This window comes from Pseudopipra pipra, chromosome 3, assembly GCF_036250125.1.
Source record: "Pseudopipra pipra isolate bDixPip1 chromosome 3, bDixPip1.hap1, whole genome shotgun sequence".
Taxonomy (NCBI): domain Eukaryota; kingdom Metazoa; phylum Chordata; class Aves; order Passeriformes; family Pipridae; genus Pseudopipra; species Pseudopipra pipra.
This window is the reverse complement of record NC_087551.1, coordinates 10245517-10272220: the sequence shown is the minus strand read 5'-3', so window position 1 is coordinate 10272220 and position 26704 is coordinate 10245517. Positions and strand designations below refer to the sequence as shown.

The 26704-nt window shown below is 42.0% G+C and overlaps 1 protein-coding gene and 1 long non-coding RNA gene across 6 annotated transcripts in view; one reads left to right on the top strand and one right to left on the bottom strand.

The window, feature by feature from the left end:
- Window positions 1-3061: 3061 nt before the first annotated feature.
- Window positions 3062-7267, bottom strand: TMEM17 (transmembrane protein 17). 2 transcript variants are annotated; one of them, XM_064647693.1, is made up of 4 exons: window positions 7075-7267; window positions 4472-4575; window positions 4126-4239; window positions 3062-3716 (listed from the first exon to the last, which is right to left on the bottom strand). In XM_064647693.1, the coding sequence occupies exons 1-4, from the start codon at window positions 7175-7177 to the stop codon at window positions 3375-3377; spliced, it is 663 nt and encodes a 220-aa protein (XP_064503763.1). In that variant the 5' UTR covers window positions 7178-7267; the 3' UTR covers window positions 3062-3374. The 2 variants fall into 2 exon arrangements, with proteins under 2 accessions (XP_064503763.1, XP_064503762.1); XM_064647692.1 differs by lacking the exon at window positions 7075-7267 and adding an exon at window positions 6771-6992.
- Window positions 7268-7317: 50 nt separating this feature from the next.
- Window positions 7318-26704, top strand: part of LOC135410850 (uncharacterized) — a 55284-nt gene continuing 35897 nt past the window's right edge. The window contains exons 1-6 of one of the 4 annotated variants that reach the window (XR_010428912.1): window positions 7318-7613; window positions 8668-8773; window positions 9724-9969; window positions 10290-10378; window positions 14928-15174; window positions 17356-17425. This is a non-coding gene — a long non-coding RNA (uncharacterized LOC135410850). The remainder of the gene's footprint in view (window positions 7614-8667; window positions 8774-9723; window positions 9970-10289; window positions 10379-14927; window positions 15175-17355; window positions 17426-26704) is intronic. The other 3 variants (XR_010428911.1, XR_010428913.1, XR_010428910.1) reach the window with 3 other exon arrangements.

The following is a 26704-nucleotide window of genomic DNA, read 5'->3' as shown; positions in this document are numbered from 1 at the left end:
TGGGTGCAATTCTTTCAGCAATCGTAAAGAGTGAACTGTTGATATGGAAAGGTTAATGCTGTACCCCCTTTTTTATCAATAGAGTGGTTTTTATCAAATCTGTGTCTTATCTCATGTCTACTTTATCATATCTGTTTGAGTAAGGTACATATTTGAAGCCTCTTCAAAATTTAATTTCTCCTTCTTGAAAGTCCTGCGACTATTAAAAAATGAGAAATCCTTTTACAAAGTCTATTTTAGACAAGGAACACATGTTGAATTCAGGTATTAACCACTTGGCAACTATGCCCTTGAGCACAAAATACTCATCTTCAAATTGATCAGTAACCTAAAATAGAGCATTTTAAGATAATATACCCACTCCTAATTTCTTTTATACAGCTAAAGGAAATATGTTGGTACAAATTTCCCTTAAAATTGGCTGTTGGCCTTTCCTGACAGTATACTTCATGAAATAAAATAACTGAGTTGTGTTCATAGACTTTTGCCATTCAGAGATCTTGATTGTGAAGGGAGAGATTATTGGTAGCCATCTAGATCATCACAAACTACCTTCTGTGGTTTTCTCAGCACAAACCCTGGCATGGCAAAAAGCCACTGTTGTACAGCTTGTGCTCAGAACTGTCTAGATCATGCTCAGGGAACTCCCACTGGTTTTCAGTGTTCTTGAGTTCCTTCCTTTCACTTTTGTTTCCGTATATTCTGTAGAGGGGAGAAAAAACACCAACCCCTCTCACTCCCCAAATATTTGCTTTGCTGAATCTTAAGTTCTCGTGTTTTACCTGTGAATACTTTGTCCTGCAAGATGAGTATATTCTTCCTGTTATGGGCCAATATATCCAGCTATGGATATATTCTTCCTGTTATGGCTCACAGCTATGCAACAGGAGGAAGAGGATTGTTGAAGGACTGTTAGGTTTCCAGCCGTGCCCCTTTGGAGTTCTGGCATACCTTTCACTGCTTCCAGTCTGTCCTGGCAATTATTCCTGAACTTCTCCAATTGAAACAAAGAAAGCTTTCCTATGTTTTTCTTTAAAACATGAATGTCACTATTGCTGCTTTGTTCTTGATGCTAAAAAGCTCTTCCATTTATTTTCTAATTTACAGCTTTTGTGCCAGTACCTTCTGTAGCGTTTCCCCCCCTTCTCCTCATGTATTTCACTTGATTCTCTTCTCCCCAGCCCCCAAATTGTTTATCAAAAGTTTCTGAAGTTTGCATTTAGGTGTCTGAAATCTGACTATTACAAGTGACTAGTATTTTTTTCTGCTTGCTTGATGTCTGGTTTTGTGAAATTTGGAAACTTAAGGAAAGTTTCAATGCGATTCTCCATTTGTTGTTGTTTTCCTGAGCACTACTGTAATTTTCTTGTCTCCCAGTACATGAGGAGCAGGAAACTCATGGAAAAACTGCAGCTGTAGGACCTGAATGTGAGTTTTAGGTGCTTGCAGGCTTCCTCCACTGGAAGTTTTGATGGTAATGGTGAAATTAAAAATAGACTAGCAGGTCTGTTAGGAAGCCTGGGCAGAGAGAATGCAGAGATCTTGTGTTTATCAAACATGTTGCTGAAGGTTTACATCACAGGCTGGTTTCTACCTTAGGCATTTCCAGGCAACTCTATTTCTAACAGTGTTTTTCTGAATTCTATTTCCTGTATTGCTTCATTGGAGTGCTCCCCCTTTCCCCCATCCCCCAAAGAGATGTGTCCCTGTGCCTTTGGCTCCTGGTAGTTGTGTTGCATGGCAATTTGATCTTCCAAGTGCATGATTCCCTTATCACTAAAAGCAGGGATTTTTAATCATACCTCATAGCCTTAGCCTGGAGGGCGGTTCCTTGTTGCCAGTGTTGGTGTATGGTTGATTTTTTTTCAGCTTTATGCAGTCTTTCATGTACCTGGTGGCAAAAACCTTCCTTCAGTGCTGACCTTTGCACTCTCCAATAGTGTAACTGTGGCTGACATTAAAAATATGTGCAACGTTCCCCTTGCATCAGCTAAGAATGTTTTGACAAGGAGTTTCTAATGCTGTAAAAGTATTTTTGAAATGACATAACTTCTGCTTAAACCTCACTGTCTCTCTTTCAGGCCCTGATTAGAGGGCTCTAAATGTTTTATATTAACTGTTAAAAGACATTCTTAGTGACTCTTACAGAAATGCTCTTTTTCTGTGCAAAAGACAACCCAAGACAGTAATTTGATTACAAACAAAGGGGTATGTGCTCTGGTAATATATGCTTTATAATAACAGAATGGAGAAGGAAACTCAGTATAATTAATTGTACCGTTCACTCATGGATTGAAAGGAAAATTAACCCTTTTGGTATAAAACAAAGCTAACGCCTTCTTTTCACCAGGGGTTCTATAAGCCTTAAATATTCAACAGCTTTAAGCATAATGTGCCTTTTTCATGTTAGACTCATCTTCCTTACAACCCTCTGAGCAGTTTGGATACTTGTGCCAGCTCTCCAAACTGACAACTCTTGCTCAGCTGAAAGGACTCGGGGGATTCAGATGGAAAATTTATTTTAACTTCTGATCTCCATCATTCCTTGACAGAAAAAGTGAACTTTTAGCCATTACCAAAACTGGAAAAGAGAGTCTAGAATTTAATACACATAAGAGGAATGAGAGAACCTTGGTATATGCCCTGGCTTGAGAGAAATGGGCTCTGCCTTTCAGTGACATGAACCAATTTTTCTAATGACTATAATTTTGTTACTGCTCTGCTTGAGAAAATTGCACCACTCTGACTTAATATTTAAAACTGTAGCTAGGCCAAAAAAGATGAGTTTAAGAGTTTTGTGGAATTAATACTTTTGAAATTACATCTCTAGTATTGTAGTAAGGAATTCCTAGGTGCTGGAATTATCTGGAAGACCATCTCTGACACTGTAGTCTTTGTTCACTATCTTATTATTGTTCTTTCTGAGCCTCGAGATCTCTTGGAGTTTTTGTTTTAGGTTTGGTTTTGGGTTGGTTTTGGTTTTTTTCTTAACTGAGGTACCAGTTATTAAATATGTGCAACATATCTGGAAGAAGGTAGACAAAAGTGGTATCAACACAAATAATGTGTATAAAATATTTATTGTAAAAAAAAGAATTTTGTGCAAATGTTAAGAACAAAGGCTTCTGTTTTTTTAAAAATGCCACGACTTTGTAAGATGTAAAACTCACCAAATCCACTCAGTAACAGTCCACAAATAGTCCACTCAAGCCAGACATGTAATTGGCTTTGATTTTTCCTGTAGAGTGGAACTTCAGTCTCTGAGGTTTAATGTTGGCTCTTAAGATCTCTTTTTTAATACCTCTGATGTAGGAAGGTAAAGAATGACCCAACAAAATGGAAAGAGAGCTGCAGCAGCATCAGGCCCACCTCTGTCAACTCCTCAGGCCCCCAGGGTGTGATCTCCAGCCAGCAGTGGGGCCCCTACCAGCCATGGGAACTGCTCTCTCTTCTCTACCCAGGCTGTAAAAACTAGGCACGGGCTGTTCCTCCAGGCGGTGGAATTCCTTAAGGTGGAAGTGAGTTGCCAGTTTGTTCACCATCCTCTTCAGAGTGACAAAGGCTGTGATGACTTGGAAGGCAAGGAAGAAGGCAAAGACAATGTGCACTGCTCTCTCCAGAGGCTGGATTTTCAGACCTTCATTAAACAGCAAGAAGAGAATTATGGGCAACTGCAGGAGGAGACTCAGGAGCCAAAACCCAGCCAGCTCAGGGACCTATAACAGGGAGACATCACCTATTAAAAACCTGGCAGCCAGAGATGAAAAAATCCAAAATCTTGTGAAGAAAAAACTTGGGGTTTTTTTAATTTTTTTAAAGGACAGAACATAACGTGAAAAATCAGAGTGAGGTGGCTTCATGTTTTCATATACCATGTTTTTAAGCATACTTATATTTTCTGACAAACAGTTTTAGAGAGTGAGAGGGCTCTCTTCTGAGGGAAAACTTCCTGGAATTCACAAAATTAAGTGGAAGCCGATGCCAAGGGAATAGAAGATGCAGACTGCAACTTAAGAGAAATAAACATCTCCTCATCTTAAATCTCTTCAACAAAATGTCTACCAGTTAATGTTAAACTCCAAAAAGCATTCCTGCAGAAATTAATATGTACATTTGGCAACATACTTTCTCCTGGAGATTGCCCATGTATCCCAGGTAGAGTCGAATGACCTCTATCAGAGAGGCCAGGATCATGATGGTGACCAGGATGAACTTGTAGTAATCTGACAAGTCTGGATACTAGAGAGAAAGAAGAGAGTAAAAGCTTCTGCTGTGCTGTTTGTGATTTAATGAAGATATTGTATGCTACTGTAAGCTGACAACGTTATATTGGCACTCAAATACTCTTCAACCTCCAGTTGCAGGGAATTCCCAAATAAATGTAATAAGCTCTAACTCCAGGGAGCTGTATCTCCTATTAGGTGTTTCATGTAATATACATTTGCAAACCAACACTTTCCTTCACACTCACCTTCAGATAGAGTATGACAACTGTGCAGAGCCACCAAAAAGGGAAAAAATAAACGTTGAAATAGAGGGACATCTGCAGTGGCAAACTGGAAACTATTTCATTATCTGTAGAGAGAAAGAAGACTTTATCATTCCTGGTTTGTTCCATACTTCCCTTCCATAAACATGACAGAAGGATACTGCTCCATCTTAGCTTCATGCATTAACACTCCAGTCAAATTATATGTTAGGAGAAATATTTTTAATTATCCAGAGGAAATCTTCTTACCCTATCTGGAGTGACACCATTTCCTGGAATCTAATGCACCTTTTGGTTCACAGGACACCAAATTTTTATGACTTAGTCATATATTCCAGTTGAGTGTCCAACTGTTGATTACCTGGTAGCTTAAGGATTACTCCATGATCTCTGAGGCTTAGCTCAAGTGGTGCTGTATACTGACACTGCAGAAAGAGTCAGTGGTTATTTCACTGCAGGTCCCAAGAGAATGGTTGTAAGTTTAAATGAGCACACACTGGATTATCAGTATTTTGTACATGACCCCCCTGAGTAAGGACTTACTAGTAGACAGCAGGTTTTCATTGCCCATTCTTCATTTGCAATCTTTTATTTAAACAGACATTTGGATGGAAGCCAGTAATCTGCCTAGCTCTCAAGAGCTAAAAATTTCAAATGTGTCAAACTAAAACTTATGCTTTAAAATCTGTAAAGAAAAAAATGCATTCAGACAATGCAATGTATAGAAAAGCAAATATGAAACGTTAAGATGCAGACAGTAAATTCCATATTTATGATTTTGTAATAGACCTACAAGATGAGACTTAAGAAAAAAAATTTAAAAGGGCATTCTAAGGGAATCATTAATTTTTAATGGGTGGAGTTTTACTGCTGTATTCTAGTAAACTGATATGGCATCCACTTTGCTTCCCAAATGAAGTCTGTAGCCACATATTCACTTGGTACTACCTGATCAAGTTTAGAAAGTATTGACTGTGATCTGCTGATTTGTATTCAGCTCCTGTGCCCGTCTGTCACAGTGGTGATGTTTGATTGAAATGTTGTCCAAACAGCCACACTGCCTCCCTTCCAGCCTCAGAACTACCTCTCTTCTGACACTGCCTTCCCTTTTCAGATCTTCCAACCACTCTAATACCCGTCTTTGTTCCACCCCAGTCTGGCATTTCTGTCCATCCTGGTACAGAGTCTTTATGCCAGGTGCAGAAGTAGGCATGGAAACTACCAGATGAAGTGGGAAGAGGGGAGGATTTGGGAATAGAACTGGGACAGACCTCATGGGTAGGGTGTGAGAGGCAGTGATCTGCTATACTAAATAGAAGGTGCAAGACAACCAATCCATATATATATATATATTTAATAATCCCATTTTTAAGCATTGGCACTTTCTTACATCTGCAAAGGAATTAAAATCTATATGTACCTCAAAAACAGTTTCACCATCTACCTAAAATTGTCCCAGCTGTCCTAACACAGGAATCTCTTGGACACGAAGATTACTTCAGTGGTCACCAAGACATAATTCTAAAACACTGTTTTATCTTTCAAAAAAAAGCATGACCATAACTGCAAGTAACTATGCTTCTGCCCTATATGTATTAGATAAAATTGTATTGGTTCATGGCCACATTAGTTAAAAATAGAGAAGCCAAGAACTCTAATTTCAATTGTCATGATAATGTTTAGGTATGTTAAAGGTTTCATTGACATAGTATTGCTATTCGGAACTGCTGTGCAAGATCTAAAACTGTGTTTTGGATGAATATTTAGCAGTATAAGCCAACTCTACTTAATTTTTCTATCCCTAAATTGAATTAACGCTTATTTTCTGGGATTGCTAAAATTAATGGAAAAGTGGGACAGTATTGCAATAGCCAGTTGCTAGAGAAACTCATTAAGGTATATATGTGTAAACTTAATTTTTGAAATCCCAATGTCCAAGAATTTAATGGCACATTTGCAACTGGGTTTCAGTGGACTGGACACTCACAAAGGAGTTTTCATAATGGGAAATGGAAAAGAAATGACTAAAGATAGAAGCTATTCCTGGAGTGTTGTTTGATAAATGAAATGAAGAAAGTAGTAAATGTTAGCAGTGTAACCACACAAAGAAAATCACAGAATATTCTGAGTTGGAAGGAACCCACAAGGATCACAAGTCCACCCACAAGTCCAGCCCTTAAGTGAATGGACTGTATGGGGATCATGACCTTAGTAGCATGCTATAACCAACTGAGCTAATTACTTTCTGATTAATTTGATCAGCTTGGAACGGATTTATCACCCGAAATTAATACAGCCTTCCTATGCGGACACATTGTGTGCATTCTCGCTCTGGAGACATGAAAAGAGGGCGCGCTGGCCTGCAAAGTTTCACTGGCAGTACGATGAAGGAGCAGCTGGCGGTCGTCACGGCAGACACGGGCAATTCCAGAGAAAGCTGGCAGGGAAACCAGCCCCATCCCAGCGGCGCCTCTGCCGGGCCCGCGATCCGGGACCGGCCCCTCAGCCTTCCCGCCCCATCCTCCTCTTCCTCCTCCTCCTCCTCCGCCCGGGGCTCTCCCGTGCCCGCCGCGGCCGTGCGGTACCTGCGCCGTCCCCCGCGCACCGCGGGCCGGGCCGGGCCGTGTCGGTGAACACGGCGCGGCTGAAGGAGCCGAGCCCCCGCCTCAGGGGCTCGGGCAGCGCCATGATGGCGGGGCCGCGGAGCGCAGGCCCGGGAGCTCTCCCGGATTTGGGGCGGGGAGCGGAGCGGGAATTTTCCAAGAGTTGAGGCGGGGACAGCGGTGCCTCCGCCCCGGACACGGTGTTGTGGAGCGCACCCAGGGCGCGGTGGGTGCCCAGCCCGGAGTGCTGGGGTCGCCCGGAGCAGTGTCTCTGTGCTCGGAGCCGCCGGGTCTGAGCGTCTCCCCTCAGTCCTGGCGTTGCTTTTCGTCTTTTCCGATCAGTCAGAGGGAATTTCCCCGTTCCCCGTCCCCGTAGTCTGCGAGGGCAGGGTATGGGCTTTCTGAAAAGGTAACTGCTGTAGAACTGCTCCGCTTCTATCCGGGTAAATCCGGGGCAATGATGGTCCTCGATGACGGCTGGAGAGTGAAATAAGGGCGAACATTCTGTGTTGTTACTTGAAGTGAGTGTGAATGACTAGTTTTATGATAGATGCAGGTGTAACTGAACCAGAAAATACCTTTTTCCTCAAGGAAATCCGTGCGTATTACTCTGAAGCGAAAAGCTTCAGTGAGATTGACACAGTCATTCTGTCCTAGTCAGCTTTTGTCCCTTACAGGACGTCCTTATGGAATGACAAGAAGTTAATAACGTAAAACCAACTTATGCTTGTTCTTTTATTCGGAAAATGCAGTCGCCCTAAAAATGGGGTAATCTGTTCACCAGGCCTTTCGGTCCCCCAGGGGCCTGATTCCTTCTGAGGAGAAAGGATGCCATTCTTAAGCGTGCAGGATATTATTTTCTGTGTGACCAGAATGAAAGAGCAGCTTGTGCCTTTTACTATGGGAACCAGTAGTATTTGTGATTTTTCTGTACCTAATATGACATAGAATTATAGGATGGTTCGGGTTGGAAGTGACCTTAAAGACCATAGCGTTCCAAGCCCCCTGCCGTGCACAGGGACATCTTCCACTGGACCAGACTTGTCGACTCACTCCTCCTGCCCCCACCCCTGCCTCGAATCATGTTTAGCTACTTCCCTGGGTGATCGTTCTGCAGTATGACTTTCCAAACTCAATTATCTCAGACTAAATAATTTAAAGCCTAGTTTATATTTAATTTCATTCTGTCCCACTGGGAGAACTACAGAGAAAGATGGCTAAACAAGCAGGAGTTCTGAGAAATCCATTTGGCTTTTGAGCTGATGAATGGTGTGGTATCGACAACAGATACTTTTCAAAGAACTTCCCCATATGTGGGTATGCCAGCAGGAATCTACATTAAAAAAAAAAGTCAAAAACACAACAACAACAAAAAAAACCAACTTCAGAAGAAATTAAGATGAAACAATTTTTAAATAATGGCAGCAGACTGAAAGGGGGAAGGGATTAAACATATACCAGAATTTCAAGGGATGCTATGCCCCTTAGAGGCAGGGAGGGCAGTGGGTTTTGCTGTGTGGCTGTTCCTAGAAAATAAAGTTTTAAGTACAGGTGAGGGTTATCCCTATTTTGCAGCTAAGACGGAACAAGAAAAGTTGAGCTCTGTGAAATGCTGTTTGCAGTTTGTCTTGAAACCTACAGAAAAAGGCATTAATTCAGTGTCCTGGACATAAGCAGGAAGGTAAGTCATCCAATGAAAAACACTCAAAACGTATCAAAACATCAGGTAAAGGAAAAACAGTGATGTGGCTTTTGTCACATGAGGTGTGTCTGTACAGCAGTGACCACAGCTCAGCAATGCTGCCTTGTTTATGTTTGACCTAGGTAGCTGGCAAGACATCTCTACAAGCAAATATTTTAGTAGAAGTAAAAAGTTAAGAGTGTTTTTCAGCTGTTTTTGACCTGGCTCTGTCTTAAACTATGAGGCTTCCCCCGTGATCAGCGCGGTGACTGTGCTGCCTGGGCTAATGAGCCTGTTTGTGGAGGGGTAAAGCAATGCCAAGCTGCAGTCAGAGACATACATGTCATATGCTGTGTCCTGGCCAGGTGTGGACCTCGAAGCTCTGAGCTGTGCAGGCACTGGACTTATACTGCAGTTTCAATTACAAAAACCTGTGAGTGGATACTTGGTAACTGGTGAACTACCTAATAAATAATAGAAGAGTTTAAGGATCACTTTGATAAAACTGTATGAAAACCAGCATTAATCTTAGATGGGTTTCTGAACTTCAGAAAATGCAGTCTGTATCTTGCCAGTTGCTAGTAGGTGCTGGAAGTTTTTTCCTGTCTGGCTCAACAACTGTATGAACTGTTTAGCCAAAATCACCATAGAAGTCTCTGTTATAGATAGTGGCAAGATGATGAATCTGCAAGATTTCCAAAGACATTGCCTGAAATTTTGTTTTACTGTTGTTGCCTTGGACCTGACCCAGTTAACCACGAGCACTGGGAAATGCTCATCCCATACACTCAACTATTTAGACACAAGAAAGAGGTTTATATGAATTAGAAGTATGGCAGAATTTTGATTAAGTCAGATATTTGTGGAAGTCTCAGGGTTTTTTCATAGTGTGAGTTGGTGGCCTGTAAAAGTTCAACCTTTAAGGATTTTCCTTTTAATTACTTTTTCAGAATGAAAGATGGAAGAATTTTCACTTTTCTGGCCTTTTCCTGATGACAGTGGCTTTGACTGGGTGCCCTGATCTCCCAAACACTGATTGTCTTATGTTCCTCAATTCTGAAAACCTTCAAGCATACAGTCAGGTATCCTGCCAGCAGCTCTGCAGCAGTCAATGCTTTTGCAATACCAGGCTCTGCTCATTTCAAAACTGAAGCAATCCAGCTTAGCAGTCAGCAGAGTGTAAAACTGAATAGTAGGTAAGTGAAAGGCTAATGGCATGCAGACACCACAAGAAATGTATGGATTTGCCATGTAAACTCAATTTCCAGGCTCAAGGTGTGACTCTGTGATATTTGGCAGCCGTACATTTTCAACAGATGGCCAAGCATCCTTCATGTCCCCACAAAATAAAGTTGTGCATTCTTTTGTTTAATATTTTTGTCTGCACAGACACTTAAAATATTCTTTGAAGATATACTCTTTGTTTTTAGTAATTCTGTTTAGTTTTCTTTAGACTGCAGCATGCTTTTTTTTTTTTTGGCAATTTAATGAATAGAATTCTTTTGATTTTCTGTAGGAAGCATTGGAGAGCACCTACTCCAGTTTCAAGCAGAAGAAAGCCTTAAAACTTCAAGGATCAGAATGCTGGGGCATCTCCACTGACAGGTCAGAGCTTTCTGTAACAGAAGGATATAAATCTGTGCCATAAGGAGTGGGAGAAGGAAAAGCACTTAACTGTTATGTGACTGTAGCAGTGATGATGACCATCTGTATAGATAGTGTTACATGTCCAGCTTTTGTGAGGAAACTCCATTTGGTCTTTTCCTTTCTTAATGGAAAGGCATTCCATTACTGAATTTTTGTCTCTCCACATATGGATGTTTAAGTAGAAATAACCAGATTTCCAATTCTCTGTGCTTCAAAATAAGATAGTGAAATGTGAAACTGGAAGGAATAGGCTCATAATGGCATAGCATATTAAATGACTGTTTTATTTCTCTCCACACATGCTAGCTATAAATAAAACAAAAGTCTCTGAAAAATCTGCCTGAGAGCTTTAAATCAGAGAAATATTGGATCTTTGTGTTATCCCAACTAAGTTGGTAGACACTGGCCTGGCTCCCAAAGCAAAGCTCCTGGGGCTCTCTGGCAACAAGACAAAGCCATAAACACCAGATGCAATATATCTATCGAAATTAAATATCAGCAGGTTTTTTTCAGTTGGCATTTTAGAAATGCAGAGTTCATTTAAATGGTACCAGTGGTTTACCTTTGGACCTGAATCACAACTGCTGTGTTTCTGAATGTGTTGGTGTGGAATCTTACAAAAGCTATTTTCCCTGGCATGCCTGTGCTGCTGTCCCTTATGTGTGTGAGCAACAGAAATCACTCTCCTCCTTGCTTGTTCCCTTCTACCTGCCTGCTGTTTTAACAGAAATGCTGTAAAACATGTGAAAAGTGCTGCTGAGCCGAGGTGTGTGCAGGCAAGCACAGTACAGGCTTTCTTACTCCTCATGTCCTCAGAATGAAGTGACAGATTGGGAGTTTTAACGAATTATAAATGCCACCAAGACTCTTTCAATACGTGTGATTGAAAGGATCAAGTTATTAGCTGTGTCAGTGCCTGCAGACTAATTTCACAGCTGTGCTTATGGCTTGTGATATCCCAGGGCTGTCTCTTCTCCGTGTCAGTTGTGTACAAGTCCCAGATGTTCATTTCACACCTATGGGCTATTTGGGTCTGGTAAATAGTTATTGTTGCTGGTGAGACTTATTATCATCAAGTACATATCACTGCAGTGATTCCATGCATTAAATATATCTTGGCTATTCAAGTCTTAAGCATAAAGATGGGGGGGAGGGGGGAAGAAAGGGCTGTTATTTGCTCATGTGGATTGAATTTCTTCTTGCTGTAGTTGGCCTTTAGTTAGAGCCACTCCCTAGCTTGTTTTATTTTGTTGATTTGTAGTTTTGTCAAGCATGTTGGGAAAGTCTCAACGCTCACATGGTCATTAAGTTTTACTGTCTGTGTTGCCAAAGTATTCAAGATTTTTGTGGTACATGAGAAGGTTGCTGAAAATGGACGGATTATGAGCCAGGTTCTCACTTCTGTAAAGATCCTTGATGGGCCCTTGAAGGGCCTGGATAGTGCAAAGAGGCCCCACCTTTCAAAAGATGACTTTGTAATAGCCAGTGAATGTAATGGTTTAACACTGTAAACAGGCTGGGTACCTTTGTTTTTGATTTTGTCAGCAAAGTGATGTTTTTCATTTGTTGAAGGACCTTGTCACACCTGCAAGTCCTGGCAGGACCTGAGACTTACTCAGACTTAAGACTTTCTCTTTTGGTAGGTGTGCAGTGGTACCATGGTGGGGGCTCTCAGAAATTCTCAGCAAACAGTGTTTTGTGTGGTGTGGGGCTGGAATAGCTGCCCTGTTCTTTGTGTGCAGAAATATGCACTGAGGATCCTGCTTTGGTTCTGGAGTCACTTTCCAGACCTCAGAGGAAGTGTGTGTGGAAGAATCTTTATGGCAGAGGATCTGGTGGCTTCAGCCTTGGTCTCATCTTTGCAAACTGATCTTTCACACAGTAATTTTAGCTGTCTAAATATCCAAAGTACAATCCAAACTAATTAGAGAGGCTTCACCTCTGTGATGTTTTCCCCCAGAAGGCTTTTCATGGGAAGGAGTGATGTTCCTGCTGAATGTGTCTGTCCTTCTCTACTCATTACTGATGGAGTCTAGTTGTTCTGCTAAATCAAGGTGCACAGACGTTTGAAAACTTGACACTTGACAGAGATCTAAGCTCTCCCAGAGGTTGTTTTGTGGATCTGAACTCCTCCAGATGATAGGGCTGTTTGTGTTCCCTGGATATCACACCAGATGCTTTACCTGCAGTCTGTATAACCCTTGCAAAAGGCTTCCTGAGATGTGGAGTCTGGCAGTTCCAGTGCTTTTTTATTGCAGAATCCAAAGATGACACAGTATTTCAAAATTCATCTCTAGGGTGACGTGTCAGTGGGATCATAAGCCCAGGCAAAGGCAGGGTTTATTTTGCTATTACATACTGATGACAGGTCCCTGTAAGAGCTGTTTTGTGTATCCTTTGCAATTAGCTCAAGCCCAAACCCTGAGTGAGTGATGGAGGAAAACATTAGGAATTTGACCCTTTAGGAAAAAAAGCCACAAGGCAGAGAGGACTGTTATTTATTGAAGAAACTGATCTCAGGATTAAAGTTTTTATTTTTAGTTTTTAAATTCCTGTTTGGACAGTTATGTAAGTGCCTAATTTCAAAAGTGTGAGTGTGTGACAACTTCTGTGGAACTTAAATGGGAGTGGCAGCAGCGCCCTAAATTGAGGTAGGATATTTGGATTCTTTGATATGCATTTGGGTGTCTAAATTTGGATTTCTAAGTAAGAACAACCTCTCCCTCTGCTTTGAAGCTTTGCTGAATGTAAAGGTAAATATGAATGTAAAGGTGTGTTCTCGGGTCAGCATCACCATGTTTCCTTTGTCTGTTCTTCACGTCCAGGCCAACATTTCATCCCTGTGAGAGCAGAGAATTGTGAGAATGACTGAAAATCCCACAATCTCACTGCCTAAGATTAAGGCATAGCAGCAGACTTCTGGTTCAGGACCTTTAGCTTCTGACATCATGAATTATGCTTTTGGGGATGTTAGTGCAACACCACTGCAACCCACAGTATCTCTCTGTTGGGATGTGGATTTGGCTCTGTATTTATTTTTATTCCATAATCCGTTTTGCCATATTTCCAGACAAAGCAAACTTCGCTCAAGTTCTCGTCAAGTAGTATGAAGAAAGAGTGTAGTGACTCCCTGAAGTTCCAAAGAGTGCTTAATTCTTTTTTTATTATGTTTTCAGTTGTTTAAGGCAGGGCCTTCTTGTCTGTGGGTACATGTTGCTTACTCATGCCATTGTACCTTAGTCTCAGCTCTAGTTACTGTTATAGTATGAATGATCATTTTGAACTCCCCAGTCTGCTATCTTTGAAATGTAAAATTTCTATTTGCCATTTGAAGATAGGGTTTCTTGTGTAACTAGAATCTATAAAGTGGTGCTTAAGACTGGAGAAAGTCCAAGGGGATTCTTACTATAATGATGTTCTTAAAATCAAGGAATTCCTTTCCTGCTTGCTGCATTGTTTTCATTCATGGTGGAGGAGACCAGATTGAAGGATCAAATCCAGCTTGCTTGCTTGTCCTCTCTCTCCCTGAAATGCTTTATTACAGGAGTCAATTAAGAGCCAATTTTCCCCTCAGACTCTGTCTATGAGGTCACGCCTGGTCTTATGAAATACTGAATTTGCAGCCGCAGGATTTATTACAACAGTATTTTAAAACACACAATGCTGGTGCAGCAGCTCTAATTAGAAATGCCCTGAGTTCGCTGTGCAGGCAAAGTGTTGTTTCTAAACTGCAGCACTGACATCAAGAGGCAAACATGGATTGTGTTTTTACATGTTTGAAGGACAAACAGATGTACCTGTGGGAAAAACTGGATTCTGCTGTGAAGGTGCTACTGCACTGTGCTTTCTTCCTTCTTTAATTTGAATTAGCTCAGCTTGGGTCACATTTTTACCTCTGTAGCATTACTGAGTTGCAGCAGTTTAGTGGAGAGGGAAGACCTGTGCTGAGGTGCTGCAGCTTTGTGTTACGGTGTGACAGATTATGTACTTTGCCATAATAGTCTATAAGAAGTAATTAAAACGGAAGGTGGACTAATTTCTACATTTTCACAGAATATTCTGAGTTGGAAGGGACCCACAAGGATCATCAAGTCCAACTTGTAAGTGACTGGATGATTTCTATTAATCTAGTTGGTTTTGGTTTTAAAAATTCAGGAATATCCACTAGGTCTAGTCTGATGTTACCTGCCTCATCTGTGACTTCCCTAAAGTCCTCCATTCAGCCTGCCTTGGGGAAAACCTCTCCTGGTGCTCTGCTGTGTCATTTTGAAATGCAGGCCTAATATCTAGCCTAAGCCAGTTTTTTCAGTTATTCCTTTACTTCTTATCCTGCCCACCATGCACATGCAACTACTTAACTGCTGTTTTCTCCAGCAGCTCCCTTTTATTCTGTATTCTATGTTCCCTTATGTGCTCTTCTGTAAGTAAAACAAATCCAACTGAAGTGGTCCATGTCTGTTTATGCTAGATATTCATCACAGAAAGTCTCCCCTGCTTTCCTTGACAGGAAATCTAACAGGCAGAGATGGGAAAAAAATTAGGAGATGAATACACCAGAAGAGTTCTGCTGTACGCTGCAAATTGCCCGCTGTGGTACCAGACAGCCCTTGTTGATCATGCCTGAAGAACATATTCTTTCCCTGAATATGAAACATGACAACCCACTGTACTAGGGCTCAGGATTGATATTGCTGTCCTGCAAGGATAATTGGGAATTTACCAAACCGGAGCAACAGATGCCTTGAGAGACGCAAGTATGATTAACTTCATAAATACGTATTATGAAATCATGGGCAGTGTTCTAACTGTAATGTATTTTCCCTGAGGGAAAATATGCCTGAGTAAAGAAATCAGAAAGCACTTGATGCCAAATGCAGAATGAGAAGAAATTCCTATAAGGCTGGAGTCTATCCACATATTTTTCCTAGTGGTCTTTTCCTTTGGAGAATTAGATGAGGAGTTATTTCTCTTCATTTTATTGTCCTCTAATCTCCAAAATCTACATCACTTTGCTAAAACACACACTGACATGTATCACGTGCATATATAACATTCCCTAGGAGACTTGTTACTGCTTTATAGTCACTGCAGGTGAATTTGTTTATAAGAAGGCAAACACTTATTTGAGACAGCATGAATGTAAGTCAGTATTTGCTTCACTGCTGAAGGAGGATTTCTGAGCTTTCCATAGTATAAAGGAGATGGTTTTTTTCTACGAAGCTGTGAGACCAAGGAACCCTGGAGGTGGATTCAAGCAGTCCTCATAAAGAGGACTGTTTATAATAAGGTTTCACTTGTCAGACGTGGAGGGCCTTTAACGTCACATCTGGGTTAGCTGCTTGAGTTTGCAAGTTAGTCTTAAAGCTGTTGGCACTTCCCATGTGACGTTCAGCTTTGCCTCAAGGAATCCTAATTTAAGAGCCACTGAAAAAATTTGCTAGAGGGTCCCTTCCTGTCAGTCTGTCCTGGCAGAAGGTGATGTGTTGAGTTATTCCTGAATCCTGCTGACCCTTGCTTGCAGGAGCATCTGTTGGCAGCAGATATCATGTAGAAGATCTCACGGATTTCCCTGGCTTGCACGGGCATCGGAGCCTGGGATCTGGCAGCCATAGGTTAGAGGTACAAAAAGCTGCCTAAAAACTGCCTTGTGCCCAGGGGTGTGTTCTGCACCTCTGGGAGAGAGTATGCTGGCTTCAGAGCCTGGACTGATAGCACTTTATTCCAGCCATTATGTCCCAAAATCTCAGTCTGGCAAAGGTGGAGTCAATCGAAAAAAACCCCCTGTCCTTCTGTTATTTCCGTTCCGATCTCAGTATTCCTTTACTATGCAACAGTGAACTTCTACTGGTAAATATCTTGGAGCACTTTTTTTTCTGCGTGGCTTTCAAAGCAGAGAGAAGGACAAGTGCCAAGTTAAAGTGAGCTTCAGAAAGCCACATTGCTTGGGAGAAAAAGCTCATCAGCTACAGTATTCAGTACGATGGGTAAAAATCTTGGGGCTGGATTGTTTTCTCTAAGAGTAGACAACTAGTGTAGCCCTATTTTCAGTCCTGTGTGCAGTCAGGGTCCTGACAGCACTGGGCACTCAGCTGCAGTGGAATAAAGATATGGTTTGGGTTCTTTTGGGTTAGTAAGGGCTTTAACCTTTCACATGAAACAAGCCGTGTAACTTCACTAGGCACTTCTGCAGTGAACTTTATAACACCTAATGGAATGAGAGCTTGTTTCTTGTCCAGTCTTGATTTAACTGGGTCCAGCATGTGCTTAAGAGCTTTGCTGAGTCTAGGCTGAGAAATACTTTTCATGTAGGAATACTGCAGAAAGGATAATGATCACAAGAGTCTGCGTGGCAGCAAAGGCTTCAGCCTGCTCCCTTTGAGCCTCAACTTGTCTCACTTTGACATTAATAAAATGTCACAATGTAGACTTCAGTTGAAGTAGCATTTTTCATCAGATTTCTTTACTTGGGTTTTGTCCCCCACCCTTGTTCCGTTTTACCTATGTGCAAGTGTCTTTCTGGTCTTGGACACTTCAGAGAAATTGTAATTTAAAAATCCTTTTTAACTACACCTGAATTTGCAGTCAGAACTTTCATCAAATTTAAGTACTATTTGATTTGTAAGTGTTGGCTGATATTTGGTCTGATTAATTTCATGCACTGGTTTCTGGAAACTGCAGTACTTCATTGCACAGGCAAATATTGGCAAGTGATCCAAATGCTTTGGAGCTCCCAAGTAGAGATGCATCAAAAGGAGCTGGCTTTTCAGGGTGCCTCCACCTTCTGAAATGTCTCTGCAGCTATTAAATTGATAGAAATACAGTTTCTCAAATAGTATGTAGAGTTGAGAGTTTCTGACATATTAGGATGTCTCTAAAACTCAAGATTGATACATATATAGCATCTGTAAGATATCTATGTCTTGTCTTTTTTCCAGGTATCTTTCAGGAGCTGCCTTATCAGGTACCTGTCATAAAGTCAAAGTAGGAGCAACTGTTCATTCTAAGGTAAATTTCTGATCATGCTGAGAACAAGAGAAGTTTGGTTGGTGGGAGCCAGGTATTTGGCTAGTTTCTTTCAACTGTTATCTGCAACATGATTCTCAGTTTGTTTTTTGAGTATATTGCTGAGCTTCCTCAGTAAGAGATTGTAATTTATACAGCTGGAGCTGGAATGAGCCTTTGGTCACCAGTTTTGGTTACCATTTCTGTCTGTTCTTCATCACTTCAGACACTAATAGTCAGTGTATACTTAGTGGATCCAAAGGGTGTTCACTCTTGTTGTAGTGATATAGTTTAGTGGTTAGTATGCAGGACAAGAAGAATACTGACTTCCACACACAGGATTGTTTTGTGATTAGCATTCTGTGTGGTAAAGAGGGGATGAGTTGACAACCTCATCCTGAAATATAAGTGTAAACAGTGTCTAGGTGGCTCTTCAACTCAGTCCAATAAAACAGAGTTTATCTCCTGTCTGATAATTTTAGCAGAAATTATTCAAGAATATTGTTTGTTTTATACAGCCCTGCAACTCTCCACTCTTACCACTCTAGGAACTGGATATAGATGTAGGCTTGTTGATTTGTGCAGCTGAATATTTCATTGCCAGAATATTTTATTGCCAGAGTTCAAAGACTTTTACAGAGTGCTCTGGCCAGTATCAAAACTGAATTCTTCTGCTAAAAATTCAGAGTAACTTCACTGATTAAAAAAAAAATTGCAGCTGCATTTGGCCTGAGGGGTTTTCATTTCAAACTACATGACTTTTCTCAATTGGGCATTTTAGAACTGTAAGGCTCATCCCACAATGATCTTGGCCTTCTAAAGGGTGGATATAATTTGGGTCCCTCTGCAGTAATAGCTGTTTGAAGATGAATTCAGTGTTCTTGTCAGGAGTTCAGTTACTTTGTTGGTTAGTGCATTTAGAAAGCTGCTGTCAGTCTAACTGATTCAATTCCACAGTGTTTCTTGATTTTTTTTTTTTCCCAGTGCTGGTCCAACTATTTTATTCCTGCATATTGTGTAATATCTCAGCACAGACAGCAACCTCCATAATAGCTAATTTTTTCCTGCCTTTTTCTAACCCCAGTCACACTCCAGTGTGAATACTGATTGCAAAGACATTGTCTGGCTTGGTTACGACCTCCCTATTTGATTACTTCCTCTGCTTGCTGGGTCCATCAGAGACCTGCTGTTTCTCTAGACATCTCTCTCCTGATATACTTCAGGCATTTTTTGTTATTTCTTCTGGCAATTTATTGTCCTGGGTTTTTTTCTTTTTTATATCTTTTTCATTTTTCCTGTCAAAATCCATTCCATGTATTAAAGACAGATGAACTGGATTTACAGAGCCTGAAATACTGTTTTGGCCCTAAAACTCACCCTTTGTCACACCACTGGAAATTACTGCAACTTTTCTGTATCTTTAGTTTAAAGATCCCATTGAAGTCAGGCAGACATGTGTGGTACTTTTCTAGCAGGAGAATATTTATTTAATCCCTGTATAGAGAAGCAGAGAGCGAAATCCTAAATCCATTCAAATCAGTGGGGCTTTTCCTGGGCTCCAGCTGAATCATGGCTTAATGATCAGCTTCATGGTCTGTAGTCAGCCTCCCAGAAAAAGGAAAAAGAAAGCACAAAGCAGCATTTTCACTTTCATATTCTGGGATTACAGGCTGAGTTGAGGGACAGTGTTTTACAGCAAGAGGTGATGGACCTGAAGAACCAAGTTTTCTTCTGATTCTTTCACCAGTCTCCTAAACATACTTTAAAATTTATGTTTTAGCATTTGCCTGCTGTAAAGTAAGAAAGTTTCTTGGCAGCACAGTACAGTTTGAATGCATAGTTTTGCTGGTGTATTGCAGTTGTATTCGAGGTTCTGGACATGCATGTCTATCTGGGACATGTGAAGCCCATAAAGCAACAAATAAGCTTAAGATGTGTGTTTATTCAGGTGCTTAAATGTGTTGCCTGGATTGGGCCTTAATTTATTCCCTGTGAATTGTGGTGGTTTGTCCCAGTGAAAGTCATCTGGTTTGATGACAAGCCCGGCTTATTCTCCCAGTACTGAAATAAGGTGGGTTAAAGAGGTTTCCCCCTATTTCCTGTCCCTCGCTGAAGAGCAGCTTGAACAGTGAAAACTGTCAGGAGTGCTTTTTCAAAAGCAGCAACGTTGGAAGCTGAAGATAAGAGCATTTATCTCTGTGTCAAAACTACTCAGTGTCTTTGATGGACTCCCAACACACCGTAACAAGGAGCTTAGGCTGGAGAAGCTGGAATGCCAGGAGTCCAGGGGGTGGTGTTTATCCTGCTGAAACATGGAATACATCAAATCAATTACACGGTGCTGAAGTATTTCCCCATCACCAGCCAGTGTTGTGAGCTCCAAGAAAATATGTTCTCCTAGGCTCTAGGGGAGCCTCCTCCTTGAGATGCTGATTTAATTTGAAATGCGTATTAACAGGGAGAGAGAGAAAAAGAGGGAGAGAAGATGGAATCTCATATGTTTTGCAGCAGATTGCCACATCGATCTTGTCACTTGGCAAACACAGTTGGACCTGAGGCTCTGAGTCTGTGGGATGTGCTGTATTTCTGTCATCAATTGTCAGCCTCAGAGAAGCACAGGAGAAAGAGAGGCATGGTATCAGAGTAGAGAATCTGTAATAAATGGACCAGCAAGCCATTTAGGAGCAAATCAAAGCAATTGCATTTTTAGATTATGCTTGCCTTCATCAGCTAGAAATGTGGTCTGTCCTCATCTCCTCTCCCAGTGAAGCAATAATGGGAAGGACTAGTATTTCTATGGAGGCTGCTCCTGTCTGTGCTGTTTGGTGGGAGTTAAGCTGTTCTACATGGGAAGTGGTACCTGCAGGTCCCAGAGGAGCCTTCAGCCTGCCCTGTGCCCACCCTGGTCCCACTTGTGCTGTAGCCACAGCCTTCTCTTGAGCCACCTCTGGGATAGCTCCTCCCTATGGATTTCTCCTCTGAGCTTGCATCCAAAACCCACAACCCATTGCTGATGGCCAATTTGGGAGCTGACAGGATCACACTTACGTTCTGCAGGGACTTAGTCCTGGATCAGAAACTTCCCTGAAATAGTTCTGTCCATCAGGAATGTGGCTTAAAACCTGGTTTTGTTTAAAGGACTGCCCTGGAGGTGTTGCAGTGCTGGTGGGTCCCACAGCCAGACAGCTGGAACGGCATCCCCCAGAAGGTTCAGTCCAACAGATACACTGGCAAATTGGTCCGAATGAACAGCAGGCCTTGGGCGTCCCTCTGCCTGGATGTTTGTGCCATGCTCTCTGGGATGATGTCAGTGCCTTGGGATGTGTTTCTCCCGAGCAGAGCAAAAACACTAGAGAGCGCCATGCATTTGCAGATTTTGGCTTGTGAAGTGCAGTCTGAGGATGTGAGTGCTCCCTGAGGGGGGGGATGTAGGGAGAGCCGTACTCAGGACCCAGCCTGGGCTCACTGCTGTGTGCTGCTTGGGAAGACTTGGGTATGGAGAGGCGATTTCCCTCTGGATATGGGCAGCTGCAGGTGCAGTGTAGCTTTGTACTTTGGGGGAGAAAAGGCAGTTTGGCTGTCGAGAGGAAATCCCCTTGGTCTCACTGCTAGTAGAGGAGATGCATTCGAACCAGCAGACCTTCCCAGCCTTCTGTTCCAACCCTGTCACACCACCTTGAACATAGCAACCAAGAGAGAGGCCTGTCCAGTGACCTCCCATCTGAAGGAAATTCTCAGCACAGACCGGGATTAAATGTCTCAGGAGGTGCCAATGAGGAGCTTCGTAGAAGGATTGACTTTGTTTTTGAGCTCACGCTTTCTAATCCTCCTGAAGAAAACTTTTTATTTTCAAGTACTTCAATACATAAACGATGTTGAATATTTTAGTGCATTTGAATGGCTGAGTCATTTCTTTGAAAGCAGGCTGGATCAGATTATTTTGCTGTCTCTTATTCCCAGTGATGCAAAAGGCATAGACTCCATGTGGGCTACATGTGGGCGCTACCCTCTTCTTCCTTGTGGGAGGGTGAGAAGCTCATGACCGTTTCAGCAGTTCTGGAGAATAACTGTCTTGGCTGTTACAATATGCACTGTCCTGTATCTTCTCCCATTACCCAAGGCCTCCTGAAGCTCCCCTCTACCCTAACTTGGTGAGGAAGCAGTCTACCTGGCATCATGCTGCTCTTAATCACTGATCATGTGATGGTGATGACTAAACTTTCATTATAATGAGCTGGCTTTTTTTCCTCCCCAGTGAAATATTTCCTACTGAAAAATGAGGCTTCATGGAAACCTGACTTATCTTTCAGAAGATGCCCATCTCCATGTATTCAGAAGTATTTTTTCAAAGAAAAACTTAAGAGTTATTTTTTAAGGAAGGTAATATGTAGATATTTCAGAATTTTAAGTTGGCTGTTTTTCTCCTCCTTTTCTTGTGCTACTTAGTCTAAAAGGCTCAACAAAGTCTAGCTGTTGTTTTCCTATCTCATATTTTTTATTGTTTTGTGGATGTTTGTCTATCTTGACATTTCTGAAAACATTTCACATTGGGAAAGCTCAGACGTAGTAAAAAAAAAAGGTAGAAAAGGAAAAAAAGTGGTAGTGAAAAGATGTTTTGGAGGAAATGTTATTATTGCAGTTGCCAGCAGGAGGAAAAAGGAGAGGGAATACATTTCCCCCTCCCCCCAATCAAGATTCTTAATGATGTAGATGTTTAGACGTTTAATTGAGGACAAAATTGAGTTTTGGCACGTCTGAATGGATACAATTTATCCTGTCCTGTTTTGACCTTCCTCAGCTCTCCCTGGCATTACTGCTGGTCCTCTCTGCCCTTTAGGCTGTGTCAGGAGCATCTGGAAACAACAGATAAGACAGAGCCATGGGGCAGAGCTGGACCTTGGGAGCAGTGCTGGAGGGCAGGAGGCATCTGTGTGCTTTGGGGGAACTCTGTGGACATGAAAAGCTGCTGTGTCCTGAGCAGAGCATCTATCCAGGGAGAAGCCATCCAAGGGGGAGCTCGCCACCCCTGTGCTTTGGGAACTGCCTGTCTCCTTCCATGGAAGGGGGATGTCGCTCATCGGGGCTGGTATTTCCAAGGAAGATGGTGTGCCTGGAAGCAGACAGAGGATTACTGGCTGCAGAAATAACTTTTCAGGAAGTGCCTCTTGAAATTTGCCTCTATGCAAATCCCCGAGCACAGCGGAGAAAACAACCCTGGACACGCGGCTCTTGAAATGAAGAAAAATGAGCCCTGAATTAGAAAAATGGGTCAAAGCACCCAGAAATACACTGGAGTTCAGTGGAGGTGTTGAAAGTAGCTGTGAAGATTCCTTCCCATTCCTTAGTGCAGGGGATGAGATGCTGGTGGAAAGCATGAAGTGCCTCTCTGGAGGCTCAGTATTCTGTTAAGTGCCCTGTGTTACCTGTGCAATATCAGCAAATAATTGCTAATTAGACAGAAAGACCCTCAGACTTCACACACAGCACCTAGTGAGCAGTTTGCTGGAGGCCCCTTTGCACTGCCACTTGGCAGGGAAGAGCCCAGACAGGAATTGCACATGCACAAAGCAGGTATGGATGGTGTTAGTCTGATCTCTTGTACTGGCCACTCATTCTTTACCCTAAAAAGCTTTGGTAAGTGTTGAGTGATTTTGATCAAGTTTGGCCAAGGAGGAAAGGCCTGAAGAATATTTTTTCCTGAAAATCAGCATCAGAGCTGGAGAGGCCAATAGGAATGCAGTCCCTAAGGAAAGGCAGTCTCATGCCTGGTCTGAGGAGGAGGTAGTTTCTGGAACCCCGCAGCTTCCAGCTTCTTTACGCAAGGAGTAGTAGTATAAATAAAGATAATAGGAAGGATCTGGAAGGTTTTGTGATGGGAATATTGCCAGACTGCAAATACGCTATAAATGTCTCAGGGACTAAGGTGTGCAGGATATAAACCTTCAGAAAAAGAACAGATTTCATGGCTCTGCTGCTCAGAGAACAATGTGCTTACCGGGAATGTTGCATTAAAATTGGATTTCTCCATCAACAACTGTCGTCAGCGTGTACTGTGTTGTAAGTGGGCAGAGGACTTTTGCCTGCATTAAATAAAGGAGTGCAGTGTTATGAATAGTTTTCTTACAATGGCATTACTCCAAGCCTCAAGGTAATTTATGTCTCAGGTAGGCATGCTGTAGTTTAACAAGGCTAAATATGGAGAAATGAAAGCCTCATGTGGGACCAGATGCACTGGAGGCAACAGCAGAGTTTACCAGGAGTAGTTCAATATTCTTCATATTGTAGGAACAAGCATAAGCAGATTTTTTTTTTTAATGGGATTTTGGGACAAAGCACAGCTGGTACAAAGCTTTATCAGAATTCAAATGCTGCTGCTTATTAATGCAGCAAGTGATTATTTACAAGTCCTAGTTTTTTCTTTGCTGTTTAATACTCTGACAGCCATAGACCTACATAGTGTGTTGCAAACATAAGGTTTTTAGAGAAAATCAGCTGCTTGTTCTTATGGTGTTTGGCAAGGCAGGAGAACTTAGTCACAACTTGCTAGAGGTAATCTTGCATCTTCCTTGGCATAAAACAGGTGGGAAGAAAGAGATGAAGAGTGTGTAAGTATCCTCCTGGTCAGCGTAAAAATAGCAAGTTGAAAAAAAAATCACACAGATGATTTAACCATTTTTCATCTCTCTGCTTAGAGAACTGGGAAAAAGTGTGTTTGACAAATGAGTTGTCGCATCAGCCTCTCAGCAAAAGAAAACCTTTTTGAGCAAGAAAAGAACTATCCTTTCCCAGTTACTTTGCAGTTCTTATTTTAGTCTTTTGGGAATAATGGTCATTTGGGGATTTTTTTCAAGTGTGGCTTTGCTTTGATTTTTTTTTTTTTTTCCACAAAGAAGAAAGAAGGCAGTGTGTAGAGACATTAATTGGTTGTGCCCTCCCTGCTTCAAGATTGCTGGTGGAAAAAGAAACCCAGTGATCATCCTTAGTATACATGGGCTTCATAATATTTGGCACCAGGCAAGATGAAAGCATGTCTCTTGACAGCCAGCTTCGTACTGGCAGCCTTTACTCCAGGCAACAAATTAATCCACTCAACTGTGTTCTGCATAATTGTTGATACTGTCTTAATTGGTACCATACGTTTCTCCATGTCGACATGTCCATCATGTTAATGTCTAGGGACTGTTGTTTCCTGCCAACTCAGGAGCAGCACAGCCTGCTCCATCCTAACTGAACTCCTACCTAAAATGTCTTGGTAAGAAATTTGACTTTATGGCAAAGGGAAAATGAAGAGCCGTGTTGGGGCATGATTCAAAATTCGTGGGAAAAATAAATGGGACTCCTGATTTCAGTAGGTTTGGAGATGAGCCAGCCCTTCCAGGGCTCTCTAAAGGCAATCCAGTTCAGCTGAAGTCAAGTCTGAAGGCAAAGGAGCTTATTCTACTGCTCCCAGGAAATCTGTGGCAGGGGCAGGCAAATGTTTTCCAAGCTTGTTGCCGTGGGGCGTCCAGGTCAAGGCAGCTGCAGAGCTAATTGACCCCAGTGCACTGGTGGCTTTGTGGATTGGGATTAGCATTTTGAATTTCATCCATTAATAAACTAGCAGTCAAGGCAGAGCCTGGAGTGCAAGTGCAGTCTGCTGTTCCCCAGCTCCTCCATGTGCTGTGGTAGCAGGGCAGGAAGATGCCAGAGAGGTCAAGAACTGAGGTGATCATGCAAGGGCATGGGCAGAGTCAGCTCCTGAGAGGAAATAGCCATCTCATCACCAGGCAAAGGCATCACTGATCCTTCCCTCCTTGGCAAGGCAGGATAGAGGTACTAGGAAGCATTACTGGATGAGGTTACCTCTGAAATGTCAGCCTCTAAAAATCCCAAATTAGTCACTGAAATAAAAGGACACTTCTGACCATCTCTGTGGTCACTTCAACGTCTAAAGAAGAAGTAGTACCATTCCTTTGTTTCGCCGAGGAGTTCCATGGTTACAGTCATTAGAGCTTGCAAGCAGTCAGGATCCCTATGACAGGCATCTCACTGAGGGCTGCGTGGTAACTGAATAGTTCTGTGTTCAGAGAAGTGCTGGAACCCTGCACAGTGTGGAAGACACAAGCCAGGAAACAGTGATGAGGGTCAAATGTTGAGTAACATTTTATTCAGTTCGTGCCGCCTCTGCTAAGCGTTGAATTATCTGGGATGGAAAAAATGGCACATGATTTGAAGTGTGAGGCTACAGCATAAGGTAAATGTGCAGGGAGGGCAGAGTGTTTGCCCAGGTGGCCTTGCTTCTGATCCCTCTGGGTACCAGGTTACTACACTTCACTTCTGCAATGAAAGTGTTTACTGTAATATTGCCTGTGCACAAATCCACATACACACACACGCACTGTTTTCCTCTCTCTGCTCCTAAACTTAATTGATATGAGCTTCACTTATTTACATGATTTTATGTGCCATCATTTCTTGTTCAAGCTGTTGGCTGGTTTTAAGGAAAACTATTTATGTAGACATGAGAGAAAGAAGGTTTCTTCCCTATCCTTTTGTAAAGGCATCAGGGTATATTTAGGCTATGGCCAGTGTATGGTTGAAAAGCTCATTTAAGAGAGCAGCAAAACACTTGGAAACATGCTTTGTGGAGGTTGTAAATTCTAATGTTGACATTTCGGTGTGGAGAAGAGAGAAACAGGAGGGGAATAAATGCCAAAAATTTTTTTTCAAGTGTGGCTAGAAAATATAAGTCTGCTGAGCCATAGTGTTTTATTTAAGAGTCTTCACATTCTCAGAAACCTGTTTTTGCACGTGGCGTGCAGCGGCAGTATTGGTAATCAGTATGCCAAGAGAAATGTCATTATTTTGAAAGCTGTGGAGTGCCTCACCCTTTGAGGTTCCCAGGAATTGGTATTGGGAAATAGAATTAAAAAAAAAAAAAAGTTACTTCAGCAAGTAGATGTGAGAGACAGATGAAATAGCTGAACTAAAGGAAAACCTTTATGGGGAAAAAAAAAGTAAAGTGAGACCTCCAAGCTATTTCTGGCATCCCTCTGTACACCTTTGGTGAGCCAAAGTACATATGCAGTGCTGAGAGTGCCCTGTCTGATGCAACTTCAGGCCCTGATTCACGGCTTCCACCCTAAATCCTTTCTAGCCTCAGAAGTCAAAGGATTTGGGTAACAGTTTGTAGATGAGCTTTCTTCTTTCCTAAGTGTCTTGAGCAGCCTTCCATCAGTGCAGTCACTGCAAATAGAGGTGCAGCTGAGAAATGCAACCTTTCCAGGTAGTAGAGAGGGGAGG